At 36.4% G+C, this 14713-nt stretch overlaps 1 protein-coding gene across 7 annotated transcripts in view; it reads left to right on the top strand.

Annotated features, from left to right (window-relative positions):
- EML1 (echinoderm microtubule associated protein like 1) overlaps window positions 1-14713 on the top strand; it is a 131166-nt gene that overhangs the window by 113414 nt on the left and 3039 nt on the right. For all 7 annotated transcript variants that reach the window (XM_009328181.1, XM_009328174.1, XM_009328189.1 and 4 more), the window contains 8 exons: window positions 1062-1216; window positions 2416-2541; window positions 2809-2940; window positions 7103-7170; window positions 8755-8843; window positions 9367-9464; window positions 9590-9677; window positions 9864-9959. In XM_009328181.1, the coding sequence (XP_009326456.1) occupies window positions 1062-1216; window positions 2416-2541; window positions 2809-2940; window positions 7103-7170; window positions 8755-8843; window positions 9367-9464; window positions 9590-9677; window positions 9864-9959 (852 nt within the window). The remainder of the gene's footprint in view (window positions 1-1061; window positions 1217-2415; window positions 2542-2808; window positions 2941-7102; window positions 7171-8754; window positions 8844-9366; window positions 9465-9589; window positions 9678-9863; window positions 9960-14713) is intronic.

Below are 14713 nucleotides of genomic sequence, written 5' to 3'. Positions count from 1 at the left end.
GGTGCTCAGGGGCCGGTATGTCTTCGTGCCAGTAGACTAATTTCTGCCTTGACTGCAATCAGCGTCTTCTGCCCTTTTTCCCGGGAATTCTTTGTGTGCTGCAAGATCTCCTCACCTCTGCCGGTTCTTTTGGGACAGACAAAAATGTTGTTCTTGTTTTTCTATCTTAGTACAGCGTACTTTCTGTGTCTTTATTACTTTTGACTCAGAGCTCTATGTTCAAGGGGGGGCTGCTTCCACCAGTTTGGAGTATCCTTAGCAAAAACCTCTCTTAATAGAAATCACTTGCAACTGACATATTATATCCATAGATGTGGATAGAAGCAAATGGGATTTATAAAGGAAAAAGTTGTTTCTTCCTAACTTGCATCAGCCCCTCAGTTGTGCTAAAGAGAAAGTTATCCAAGCTTTGATGCAAGGTGCACATTTCAGTAATAGAACCACTAGTAATCATTGCTTTACATTTCATAATAGTAATGGTTCATCAAATTAGAGATATTTAATCTAATGTAGTTGGTTTGAAGGTATTTTGAGACTAAGAAGGTGCTTGAAGAAACCAAGTTCATCAATGAAGAGGTACAGGCTCTTTTGGGGAGTGATTCAGCACCTTCTGCCAGAAGAGCAAAGACCGCTAGCTTAGTCAGATTTTGGTGCAAGTTAGGTGTCTGGAGGCTGTGGAATATCCTTGGAGGATAACAAGTGACTGGGTTACAAGTTATGGTTTCTTTGTTGATCAGGTGCGTAGTCAAACCTAGCTACTGCAGGTCAAATGTGATGTCAAACAGTTTAGCTTAAACCCCCATGAAAGGTTTAAATTAACCCATTTTACATTGTGTTTGAACTAGGCTAAGTGAATATGTATACTTTTCATTTTTGAGATGGGGGAATATGTTCTTAAGATGTACTAATTCAGTCTCTTTCTGGTGCAACACTCCATTCCCATCACTGTTTAGATATATAGTCCTTGACAGGTGGTAGTAGAGAAATGGAGAACAAAAAACAACTGGGGAAAAAGGAGCTAGTAAGCTTTCCGTGATAATGTCTTTTCTCCATCTATCCAGGTACCAATAGAATAAGCCATGCAGTTCAAGGGGCACATGAAGGTGGAATATTTGCACTGTGTATGCTGCGAGATGGCACGCTAGTATCGGGAGGTGGAAAAGACCGAAAGCTGATATCTTGGAATGGAAATTACCAAAAACTTCACAAAACTGAGGTGATATCACTTATCTTGAAATTACTCTGCTACTCAAAATGAAATTTTAGCTGTCTTCTGAACAGAGCTTTTTAAATAAATTTTTTTTCTTATGAATATGTATTCTGTGGGAAAGCAAATCAATGGTAAAATGCAATATCATTTGAGTCATCAGGTCATTCCTGTGATAGCCTATTCATTATCATAATATTTCCTTTTTAATATCTATGGTAATTGGAAAACAAGTCTTGTATTCATACTTTTTCATATTATTTCTTCCTTTCTTTGCAATTAATAATGTGAGGTCATTTTTCACTTCAGACTGTTACAATATTAAAATGTTTTTGTACTTTCCTCTTTTCCAAAACGATGTGAGGATTTTTTGGGGGTTTTCATACTTACATTTTTTCATTAATTTCTTGGTTAGTGTTGTTTTTTATTTAAAAAAGAAATTCCGAAAATGAATTCAGTTGCTATGTGGGAACTTAAAAGATCAAAGCAGAATTTGTTTGGACAGAACTGCATGACTGTTTACATTCTGAATGTAAGAGAACGATCAGCATAAAACTCTGAGGAAGGGTTTCAACTCTACTGTATTATTAAATGTTGCAAATATATATGCAACTGGAATGGCATGTCTTTTGGTAATTCAGTTTTTAACACAGCACAAGGTACATGCTTGTTTTGCTGTTTCTAACCATGGCATCCTTCTTTTTCTCTTATTTGTTCATACAGTGGTATTCCTTGTTATTTTAAATTTTACATCTTCCCTAGAACTTTATATTGGAGATTTGCACTGACTTGTTCAGAACCTAGGCTGCAATTAAAGAAACATATGTTGCAAGAAAGTACTAGCGATACAAAGCCTGACACTATCTCTGAGTAGAAATGCTTAGTCTGATACCACAGCTGTAATTAAATTATGATTGAGTTAACACAGCATGAAGGAACCTTTTCTGTTTGTTGAAATACTTGGTTTATCTGTACAAATGGAGTGTTCTGTAGATAAGGATGTCTTTTCTTGTAGTGTTATAAAGACAGTTACTGAGCTGATGCAAGTTGTTATAAACTTTTGAAAGTCAGGCTTATATATTCATCCATTTCATTTCTCCTCTGTGCAACGTTTATTAAAATGCATTTGCTAGGCCGCATGTCTTTAAAAATAGCAACGCCTGACAAATTCTCTGACTTATCTATCTGTTTGTCTGTTATGACCACAGATTCCAGAGCAGTTTGGTCCAATAAGAACAGTAGCAGAGGGAAAAGGGGATGTTGTATTAATAGGAACCACTAGAAACTTCGTCCTGCAGGGCACGCTATCAGGAGATTTTTTCCCAATTACCCAGGTAAGCTGTTACCCTACAAGAACACTTCTAAGTGTATAATAGCAGTAAAGGTATTGTTTATTTAAAGTTAAGTTTCATAAATATGCATCTATTTGATTTATTACTACAGTACTTTTGGCAATAAAGAATGTTATAAATATGCCTCCATCTAAGCCAACGTATTTTTGTAACGCCTTAATATACAGTTTGGTCATTTTAATCCTGTTTAAACATGTTTAGTTTTGATGGTACTGTCCTTCTTGTCAAGAAACATTTCTGCTTGTGTAGGGTCACACTGATGAGCTTTGGGGACTTGCAGTCCATTCCTCTAAACCTCAGTTCTTCACTTGTGGACATGACAAACACATTACCCTCTGGGATGCTACCACTCATCATCCTATCTGGAACAAGATTATAGAGGTATAAATTTATTAAACGCAACTCTACTCCTCTTGTAGAGCTTCTCAAGTAATTTGGGTTTTCCATAAGATCATTGATTAAAAATATCTTAAAGTATGAACTTGAGGAAAAAAATGAGAGTCATAAAATTTGTCTTTCTGAAAATGGACGTAAAACTCTTAAAAACAAGAATTTTAAACCCTAGGTTATATGGATTTATATGCTGTATCATATGGAAGTGTACAGTGCTGTTGACATTTCATATTTTTTTACTAGGAAGAGAACCACAAATATAAAGCTAGGAGTTACTTCTCATTTAGAAGTAGTTCTGATCAGGATTACTACTACTACTATCCTCAGCATGGTAGTTGGAATTCAGAAGGAAAAAAATTTTTTGATGACGTCTTTGGCATTCTTCATTTATTTTCTATGATTTATTAGCATTTTTATACATCCTGTTCACAAATAAACAAATGTTTTAGAATTTCACTTCCTATCTCTGGTATGAAACTTGATGTTTAGGTACTGAAGGAATACTTAGTGGAGGCTCAATTTTATACTGTACTTAGGCACTCAGTTGTGCATCTGCAGACTCCTAATGGCTTTGTGGTAACGTGATCATGAACTACATACATCACTAGGAACTGATTTTTTAGCATACATTTTTTGACACCTGATCGCTTTTCTAAATATTTACCCATAAAAAGACATTGGCTTATCTCCTAGAGACAGCAGTGATGCTTTTATCTCTCTATTTTGAGATGCCACTATCACATTTTTTTCAGTCTTCTCTTTACATATTTTTTTAATAGGTGTGAGAGTATGCTTTTTTGGCGATACACATACTGATCACAGTAAAGAAGTTACTTCTCAGTCTTTCTTATCTGCCCACTGTACAGTGGAAAAGTTCAAAAATTACTTCAGGGAAAAGAAAACAGTGTAGATATATATCCAATACACAGGTTTGCAGATCAAATTGTTGCCCATAACCTATAGATGACCCTCATGTCGCTGACAAAAGTGCTTTCTGTGTGATATAGTAAACAATCCTTTATTAGTTTACATGCAACTTTTTTTTCATAAAAAGATTGTTCATTTTCAGGCCTACATAATGCTTTACCTTAAAGCTAGTATTGAAAACACTTATTGAATACAATGCATCTGCAATAATTCTATGCTGTGGCACCAGGCTGAAGCAGTCTTAACAGTATAGCGTTTGCCAAACTGTCTCGTAGTATCCCACTACAGTTGTATGCGCTTGTTAAATCATGCTTGCTTGCTGAATGTGGAAATTGGAATTTATTCTGTCTAACCAAGGTCATGTGTTCTAAGGTCCATATTTTTTTTGACATGGGAAGCTTCTAAATTAATTGGAGAGACCAAATCAACAGTTAGTGCCCCAGAGATGCAGCCGTATTTTCGCAGTTCAGTGCCTAGGTTCTAAAGACAGATTGGCTTGTAGTAGAAGAACTTAAAAGAAAGGAAAATAAAAGTAGTTTTTTTAATGTAAAAAAAAAAGGGGGGGGGGAGAATCAGTAGTACTAAGATATTAGTAATACTAATATCTAGCCTGAGAGGCAGGCAGATAATTGCATTTTCCTACCTCTTGATCATTTTAGGGTTTACGATATGTTAATACAATTTGGATTTAAAAATAAGCTATCTCCCCTTCAGCCTTTAGGAATAGTTGGGCCTTAGGGGAATGGTCAAATCTTGAGACGCACCAAAATCTTAATGTGCTTGAAAATCTCTTGAACTTTTACCAAGATGCCAAATGCAAGATAAAATAAATACCAGCATGCTTAGGCTATGAACTTCAGTGATAAAACGTATTTTTAAAAATCAGTGAGCAGTTATAAACCAAATTTTCCAAGATCTGTCCTGGTAGACTCTCTAAAAAAAGATAAACTGGTGCCCTTTTTTGTTTTGCAATACAGCAGTAGCAGTGTACTGTATTGTACTGTATGGATTATGAACACATTTGATTGCAGCAATTCCTTCACATGCAGTTCAGAGCGACTCAAACAATGACACAACTGGAAACTTTTACATAGACCTTTCTGGTCTTTATCATAGTTTTTTTGTGGAGACTTAATTTGATTATTTAGAAATGGTGCATGACTAGTTTTGTGCAAGTCTTATTTATAAATATCCTGAAGTGGAAAGTAAAATCATTGATACCATTTTTTATGCTTTCCTAATAGATTTATTTTTTGTCAGAAAAAACTGATCATGTAATTCAATCGCAGGTACTAATGTGATCCTTTAGTCTGCTCAGTGTAAAGGTGTACGTTTTTGTATACTTGCATACTTTCAAAAACTCTGGGAGAATAAGAAGTTAGTACTTCTGATCTATTTCTCATTACAGGAACGATATACTGAGGAGGGCCTATGGTCATGAAGAGCAGTGCAAAATTTGGCACTTTGCTCTCTTGCCGTCTAAAGAAAAGAGCATTTAGAAGTTTGGGTTGATAGTGAAACATCGTTAGTGGAGATAAGTACAATATGGGGAACAGGAACAAATCTATTAATCAGATAAGCTGCTATGTCAGAAATAAAGTTACTTAAGTAATCATCAACTCAAAAAAGGACATCGTTTCCACTGTTTTATCCTTTGTGTCCTCTGAAAAACAGAACTGGACTGTAGCTGATTATGACTTAGTGAACTTCATTTAATATTTAGTTGTGGTTTTGCAAATATAAGACACTCTCTAAGAAACTGTTGTTATTGAAACATTTAAGAAACTGCTTTATTTACCTTGATTCTTTTGAAAAGGTTGATGGCAACAGCAGTAGGACTATTAAACTAGGCTTAGGTTTATTTCTTTTCCCCTCCAAGTACACACCGCTTCCTTAAGACAAGATTTCTATTATCAGTCTTGACAATAATCTCCTTATTAACCACTTGAAATGTCTGAGACTATGTTTCATAAGTCAGTGACTGATTATCCAGAGTAAATAAATCATTTCATGTTAACCTATTTTTGTCATAGAGATCTATGTAAAAGCTTTTTAACGTAGTTATGAGTACAAGTTACTGCTCAGATTAAATTCGTTGTTCAAACCTCTGGTTTATTCAAGAGAATATTTTAGCATTTACTATGAAATTATACTTCAAAAAAAAATAGCAAATTTTCCTTTCTGGACTACTGTAGTGATTTAGAACATGCGTATAGAAATCCTGGATCTCAACAATTCTCTGAAATTTCTTTAGAGTTAGTAACATCTTTGAAATCAGTCACTTGTTTAAAATTAAGGAGAATATCCCTTACACCTAGCCTCTAGGGCTAGTAATTACAAATTGCTAAAAATGTGAACAGGTTTACTAAAATGGCTACAATGTGATACTATTTTAGAATATAGAAAATCAAGGACATAAGCATTTCTGTGAGATATGTTACTGGATTATTTTTTGCTTACATTTTAGAATTATTTTTGGCAGGTATCAGGAAAAATACGCTATTTACTTTGGTACTTTCTGCTATAACCTGAAGAGTTCTGGAGTTCATTCTTTGTAACTGAACAAGTACTAGAAAGAAAATGCTTACCTTGTTTTTTAGGCATATGTTTAAATTGCAAGAAAAACACTGCAATTCTACCTGTCTCCATAATAATACACTATACAAAGTAAAATGTTTGAAAATCGCATATCAAAATAAGAAACCCGGTTTATGCCCTTAATCTCCCACTAAGCTGCAACTGGCAGGTGCTGAAAAAGGTGTTGGTGTGTGTAGAAGTTAGGCTTTACCCCTCCATGCAAAGTGATACATACCTTTGTTGAATAGGGTACTTGCTTGTCCTTTAGACAGGAGGTAAACTGCAGCTTTGATACTTAATTCTTAGGTCAGCTCTAATTTAATAAGTTATTTTTATCTCTTACTTGTTTGTGATTTGTTGAGAAGCTGCCTTTGCCAATGTTATTGTTATGAAATCACTTGCCAAGTTATTTTTAGGAGTGAAGAAAAGAAAACAGTGGCCTTGTATAGAGGGGAAAAAAATCTGTTGGGTAATATTTCAAACAGTTAAAAATGCTTTTTTCCCCTCAAGTTTGTATTAAAAAAAAAAAAAACCACAAAAAATCCACAAAGAGAGACTTACTCTGTTCCTGAGGCAGATAATTGAACTGTGTTTTTGTTATAACTTGGACTAGTAAAAAAGTGTGCTTCCTTCTGAAACATTTTAGGATCCAGCACAGTCTTCAGGTTTTCATCCTTCAGCATCTGTTGTTGCAGTAGGGACGCTGACCGGAAGGTAAGATGTGCAGAGCTACACTTTGGGCACCAACAAACACTACATGATTTTTTCCAGCTCACGTCCAAGTTCACGTTCTTGTTTTGGAGATGTATGCATGACATATATTCATCTCCTATTGATTTCTACTGAATTTCAGAGTGGAATTTATTTGTACTGCCTTAGTGCCTAGAAACCCTAGTCTTGGACCAGTACCCCGTGTTTGCTGAGTGTTACATGAACACAGAACGAAGAGATGGTTTCTGCCCTGGGAGAGCAGCGGTCGAAGATCAGTGGGAGGAGATGGATTTGGGCAGGGCAGGAAGTCTAGGTTAGCAGTGAGACCGTGTGTGGGAGGTGCTGTCGCCGTACCAGTGACCTAAATGTTAAGTCTTTGTGACCATCGCAGCAAAGGAGAGGCTAAAGGAGGAGTTCGAGATAATGAGTTAACTTTGCAGATGCGTATGGAGATCTCTGAGGCCTGTAGGGCAGCATAGAGGAAATCACATAGAAAAAAGTTGCTCGTTGGAAAATTTAGCAAGTGGTTTATTCTTTCCAATACAGTGACAACCAGAGGCTTTAACAAAAATTTGGCAAATGTTCCACTGTGCTAGACATAGTGTAAAAATGCATATTAAGAGCCTTGTTCTTCCTGAAGAGTGTAAGGCATAAACAAGACAGACAAAACGGGGGTGAAGAGTAGTATCTCCGTTTTACAGGGCAGACTGAGCCCTTGGTCACATAGTGGGTCAACAGCAGACCCTGGGTTTAACCTTGGTTGCCTGTCATAGGAGGGAGTGCCTTCGCCGTAACTTCATCCTCTCCTTTAATGACACTTGAGGGCAGACTTTGCTGTTAGTATTGAAAACAGTTCCACTTAACTGAGAACATAATAGAACGCTTACAGGTTATGAGCCAAGAATATTTAGGATTGTATATCAATCCTAAATAAAGGATTTACTCTAGTTACTAAATTTACTTTATTTACTAAATAAAGTAAATCAAAAGGAGAAGCTTTGAGAGGAGTCTTTACTTTGTCTTTAATAATTTGATGCAAGTATTGAAATGCAAATTTTATCTTTGTCCCTTCTACATGTTTCCACAAATTAAATTTTGGTTCATTGAAATTAATCAATTAAATTTATTTAAAAAATTACATTAATTAACTTAAAAATAAATTAATAAATAAAGCTAATTCTTCTATCAAAAGAGAATAGTCCTGATTCTTGCTTGTGTTTTCCTTTGCTCTAGGGTTTAATGTAGGCATCAATTTAAACGTGAACATAGCATAGGGGAGGGTCATTAAAGGAGAAGGGTCATTATATGTAATGCTTACTTTATTCTAATGCATGACACAGTAAAACAGACTAAAATCTGAAGACTGATATCAGGGTCAATGTCTTATCATTTTTATGGTTAAAAAACATGGGAAAGAAACTATCCTTCTGTTAAAGTAAAAATAAACCAAATTGAGTAGCAGTTGCTGTTTTTCTTTTGCTGGTGTAAAACTTATGCTATTTTGACAGAAGAAAAGTTGGTCAAGATTACAGTAGACTTGAATTCCTTATGGAATGATTTATTGGCCTCTTTCTGTATTTACAACAGGTGGTTTGTGTTTGACACAGAAACAAAAGACTTGGTCACTGTACACACAGATGGAAACGAACAGCTGTCTGTAATGCGTTACTCACCAGGTTTGAGAGCGATTATTTACTGGTTAAAAAAAAGTGTTGAATTTTATTATTAAATTTGGCGGTGGTTTGTTTTAAAATAATTCCCCACTTGCCATACTGAAGTTGAAAATAAATATGCCGTGAAACATTGGCGACACTGAATGGGTGGTGTCTTGAGCTCTAGTTTTATTTTCCCTCCCTCCCTCCCTCACATGCTCAATATGGTTTTACTGGGGAGGAAAAAAACAAATATGACTTGAGTGTGCAGGTTGTTGCAATCAGGTTAGCCCTAAATGGACTGTAGCTGCTTCCAGAAGCGTCATGTGTTTTTAACAGTAATATTTGCTGTATAAACTTGCTGTTTTGTAATCTTGAAACATGCATCAATATGCAACTGAAAAAGAAAAAATAGAATTTTATTTTTTCATTTCTCGGTATCAAGGCCTTTAAGAACAGTTCCTCTTGTCTGGGACACACTAACTTTTCAAAATTAGCCTAAGTTCTTTCTTACAGGAATAATTACTCTTCACTTTTGTGTTTATAGATGGAAACTTCTTGGCAATAGGTTCCCATGACAACTGTATTTATATATATGGAGTAAGTGAAAATGGAAGAAAGTACACTAGAATTGGCAAATGTTCAGTAAGTAACCTTCTTTTCTCCTGGTTCAATGTTAACAACTTCAGTATGTTTTGCAGCATTGCATTAATACTGTCACATTGAGAGATACTGTTAGTGCAGTTAATACAATATTTTTCTCTTTGTAGGGTCATTCCAGCTTCATTACTCATCTGGATTGGTCTGTTAATTCACAGTATCTTGTGTCTAATTCAGGAGACTATGAAATCTTATACTGTGAGTAAGAATTACATTTAGTCCTTTTGTGCAAAGTTCAGGCAGTCTAATGCAGATTTAAAATTTAAATGAGACCATATAACTGCCAAGATAGACCATATGTTTTAATTCATCTGGTGCAATCAAAAATCTATACAATTTGAGAATTAAAAACATTATCATGTGGTTGTTTTTTTTCTTTTGTAGGGATCCCCTCTGCTTGTAAACAAGTCGTGAGTGTTGAAACAACTAGAGATCTTGAATGGGCCACTTACACCTGTACTTTAGGATTCCATGTTTTTGGTAAGTATCTTTCCTCTTACAAGTTCTTACCATTCTTGTTATTAACAAACACTTGGATTGCCAACTTTTTCTTATGAAACATGACTATTCATATTTCAGGGAAAAATACAGAACTTCTGTTATGCCATTTTTATTACAATCTGTCCTCTTATTTCAATCCAGAAAGACTCGGATTTAATATTCCTGCTAGCTTCAAGTATAAATAATAAATTACAACATAAGTGGGAGACAAGGAAGAAATCACACACTGCCCTTTCTGTCACACTAGAGCTGCTTCTCATCTCTTTAAATTTAAAGTACCAGTTCCATGGAATTATCATTTATTTAGGCAGCTACTGGGCCAAATCTCCTTACCAGAATCAGTTTCATTTGCACCAAGTTACTGGGCAAACACAAAAAGGGTGACAGTATCTGTCATTAAGTACTTACAATGTATTTTGATACAATATATAACAATTAAATGAGGTGGAAGGAATGCAAGAAGAAAGAAGAAAAACGTAACAAAATCAGGATGGTTTGTTTCCATGGGACTTCTCTTCTGCCAGTTTGGAAGGAGCTGCTTTTCCCAGCGTACTCTAAAGCTTTGTACTCATTCCACAGCGTGTGCAGAACTAGACAGATTGTTACAAAAGCTGAGTACAAGAAGCTTCAAATTCTTGAGTCCTCAAGATAAAATAGGAAGCCGTGGTAGAAGTTCAGAGAAGAGTCTGGTTTAGTATAAGCAGTAAGCAAGGAGGGTTTTCACCCATGTTTCAAGTCAAGTAGATGCAGTGATATGTTTGAAAGCAGCCAGAAAGGACATGTTTTTAGAGCCTAGAAGATGGGATGGCAGTAGCAACACGCTGGGAAGAAACATTCAAATTTTCTAAAATTTAGCTGTCGGGCAGTGCTTGAGTATCACTACAACACACAGTTTAGTAAAAGAAGGAAGTCCTAGAAGACTGGCTGCATGTTAACTTAATATGTTTCTCATGTGAGGGATGAAGGCCCTTGTAGAACTATTGGCATATTCCTGGGCTTCGGGTATACCTGACACACAGTTACAGAGCCACAAAGTCTTTGCATTTAGCATCAAAGGTTCAGATATTCTGAAATGATGAATTCTTTAAGTGAGTATTTCTTACTTTATAATTTGGGTTAATGCAAAATATAGTGCTAATAGAATATGGGGCTGCTTGTGGTGCATAGAGTCTCGTAGGAGAGGGGTGTCACACCTAAGAGGGTTTTTTTCTCCCTTGGAACAGATCAGCTTTTGGAGCAGGTCTGTGGAACAAAATGACCTACTGGGTCAATGGGGAACATGTGGAAACATTATATGCTTTTTTATACTTATAGTCCTCCGTGCTGAACTGGTGTATTGTAAGCTAAAGCAACAGGGGTGAGGAATAAATAAAAGTAGTTGCTAGTTTTAATAATTACCACAATTATTATTTCAGTAATGCAATAGAGATTTTGAGGATGTTCATCAAATGAATGGAATTTTAAAGTAAAAGGACAGAACTTATTCAGAAAGGATGTGTAATGCCAAAGTGGTGGAATTTTTTTATATATGGAACATGGTGCCATATATGCTGAGGATTTGTAGCTATACAGTTAGGTTCAGACTGGGAAGTTACAAAGATAATGCATAATAATTATAGATGAAAAAAAGAATATTAATGGTGGCAGGGTTATACTGTTGCCCATCCTTCCAGAAAGATCAAATGAATGGATTTTTTTTTTCTTTTTTAATAACTAGCAGAATCAGTCAAATCGCAGGAATTTCTGAGGATGTGAGATTTTAAATATTCCAGTGTCTTTTGGGAAAGGAATTGCAAGTACACTGGTTAACCAGCAAGTTCTCAAAATTCTTCTGATACAGGAAATAGATAAGCACCTAGAGGGGATTTTCTTCCAGATTTTATTCTGGAGAGGCGGAAAGAACTTGCTGAGAATGGGAATGCACCTCGTGTAGGAATGACTATGGAATCAGGGAGGTGTGATCCTTAAGATAGGAAGGGAAAAGAGCAACAAAATGAAAATAATGGACTTCAGGGAAGGAAACTGCAGAAGTCCAAAGCTCTGTCAGGGAAGATTGGAAGTTGTAGAAAAGATGAGATGCGGTAATTTCTTAAAAGATACGAAGGGCACAAACTCTGCCAGCCCAGAGGAAAGATAGAAATGGCAGCAAGACGCAAACTTGGTTAAACCGTTCCTACAAGGAAGAGGAATGCAGAAAGTAGAAACTGTGTTGGAGGACCAAGGAGACACACAAACAAAACCTAAACATAAATGCAAGTGACAAGTACAGTAATAAAAGAAGGGCCAAAGACAATATTGGTCTTCTACACGGAGAGGAGGGAGAGGAGAGAGGACACTGTTAAAGCTGAAGTGTTTAAAAAAAAAACTTTTTTTTTTCTTTTTAATAAGTCTTCATTAGAAGTCCTACTACAATCTGATGACTAACCCAGTTAGTGCCAGTAATGAAAGGATAAGACCTCTGCTTTCAGTAGGGAGGGAATAGATTAGAAAATAGTTAGGAGTTAGATATTTTCAAAGTATCTGAGTATGATGAACCTCATTGTAACTGTAAAAACAACTGGTTAGCATAATCTCAAGACCATTAGTACTTATTTTCAGGACCTCACAGAGAACAGGCAAGGTACTGGAAAAATGGAGAAGAATGAACGCAACACCTGTGGAATCATATACTTACCTTCAGAGCCCATATGGAGAGGATAAACTGAAAAGTTAGTGGCTAGAATAATAAATTTAAGAAACTCATAAATTACAAATTGGAAACCAGTCCAATAACGTTGTAAGTCACTCTACTATTCAGTACTTTGGGACCTCAGAGCAGCCAGTATGAACAGTCTTTAAATGCTCGCTGGGATTGCCCTGCTGGACATGGAAGAAGCAATCACATCATCAAGGATGTGAGGCATCTAGTATATTGATTTTTTCAATAGCTACTGGCTGACTGAATAAGCGCATTTTCTCATTCTAGTAGAACCACATAAAAATCACAAATAGTATGCATAGCACTCACAGAGTAACATAACCAATGCAGGGGGGAAAATGAACGTTGATCTGTCGAACACCTGTCTTCAAGCCTGGGAACAGATTAGTCAGCCTGGAAATGTTTAGAGATGATTCAACTGAAAACGAACAGTGTGTAAAGTGTGTCCAGTGGAGGATATTTTAGTGATACAAACACATGTAAATGTGAAGGGCTAAAGACTTTAAAACACTTACTGCTCTGTATGCTCTTGCAAAAGCCATGTGCTGCTGGATACGCAACCGAGGCATCAGTTCATATCACATGCCCAGTTTTGGAAAAATTAGTATTTGAGGTGAAGGACAGGAACAGAAGAAATCCAAGATGCTGTGCAAAGCCTGACAACATTGCAGGCAAAGCAGAGCTCAGGCTGGTTGGGATCAAAACTGACTAGAAGGCTGTACACTGAATATTATGTTTGTTTGAATATATTTTTTAATAGCATGGATGATAAAACAGCATGTATAATTTGTAGGTGGCGTGAAGCTGCAGGATTAGCAGATTGTCTTGAGAAATAGTGGCATGGTATGGAAAAAAGGGGCAATTCAATAGAGACAAATAGGAGGTTGCACACTTGAACAGCAGAACCCAGTTGTACAAATACAGAACAGAGGAGAGCAGGCAAGAGAGCAGATCTGCACAGAAAGATCAGATTACTTTTGCATACAAACTGAATGTGAGTCAACAGCATTATGCTGTTGTAGAACAGGCAGATGCATTAGCAGGGTATGTAATGAAAAGGATGCCATGCAAAATGTGAAGTAATCGTCCATTTATCAGTATCTGCTTCAGTCACAGCTGGAATAGCTCCTTCTGGTTTTTGCATGTTGGACCAACAGATAATGTGCTGACTAGCAAGAACAATTATCTATCTAGATATTGTTCTGTGAGAAGAGATGTAATGAATGAATTTTAGAGAACAGGAGGAGAAAAAAAGCGTGGCATCAATCTTCAAATAAGAAAAAGGAAAGGGTCTCTTTTACCATGTCTGCAAAGGATGGGAAGAGAAAAATGGACTAATTTTTCAGCAAAGGGGATTCAGTTCGCATATTCGGAAAAACTAACAGTGAGACACTAGAATAAATTTTGAAAGAGCACAGAGTCTCAAAAAAAAAAACAACCAACCAACCAAAACCCTGATATGATCCTTTCCCCATTTCAAAATGACAATCTTGTTTCTTAAGCCATTTCCTTTAGGGGTTATCTCCAGCTTGTCATAAAGACGCCTGTCTCTTTTCAGCTAGCATTTGATGTTCATACAGCCTCGTTTTTGTCAAAGCAGTTATTTAAAACAGCTTTTCTGTATCTCTTCATTCTACATATTCATAATTCCACGAGTAGCAATTACCGTGTCTCTTCTTTACACCTTCTTTTTCTTTCTTCCCTGCCTCTTTTTTAATATCCCTGATCTAGCAAAGAGGTGTTTCCACACACATCTGGAGAGTTACTGGCAGCCCACAAATCAGTACTTTGTGTTTCATTTTATTTACAACAATTTGTAATTCCGTATAAAGACATGGAATCACTTCCTCTTAGTGCTTTCAAATTGCTGTGCAATGTTACAAAGACTGTATTTGGGAAGAATTACATGCGGATCGAAGGCTAGCTGTTTCCACAGTGCAGGGCAGATGCCCACTTTGGCATTATCGGTAGCCCAAAGAAGGGAAGCTGGAGTGTGCCCGCCCTGCCCGCAGGCGTAGGCACCCTTCCAGGAGAG

Source organism: Pygoscelis adeliae, unplaced genomic scaffold (assembly GCF_000699105.1).
Source record: "Pygoscelis adeliae isolate BGI_AS28 unplaced genomic scaffold, ASM69910v1 Scaffold130, whole genome shotgun sequence".
In the NCBI taxonomy this organism is placed as follows: domain Eukaryota; kingdom Metazoa; phylum Chordata; class Aves; order Sphenisciformes; family Spheniscidae; genus Pygoscelis; species Pygoscelis adeliae.
This window is presented reverse-complemented; position numbering and strand designations above follow the sequence as displayed.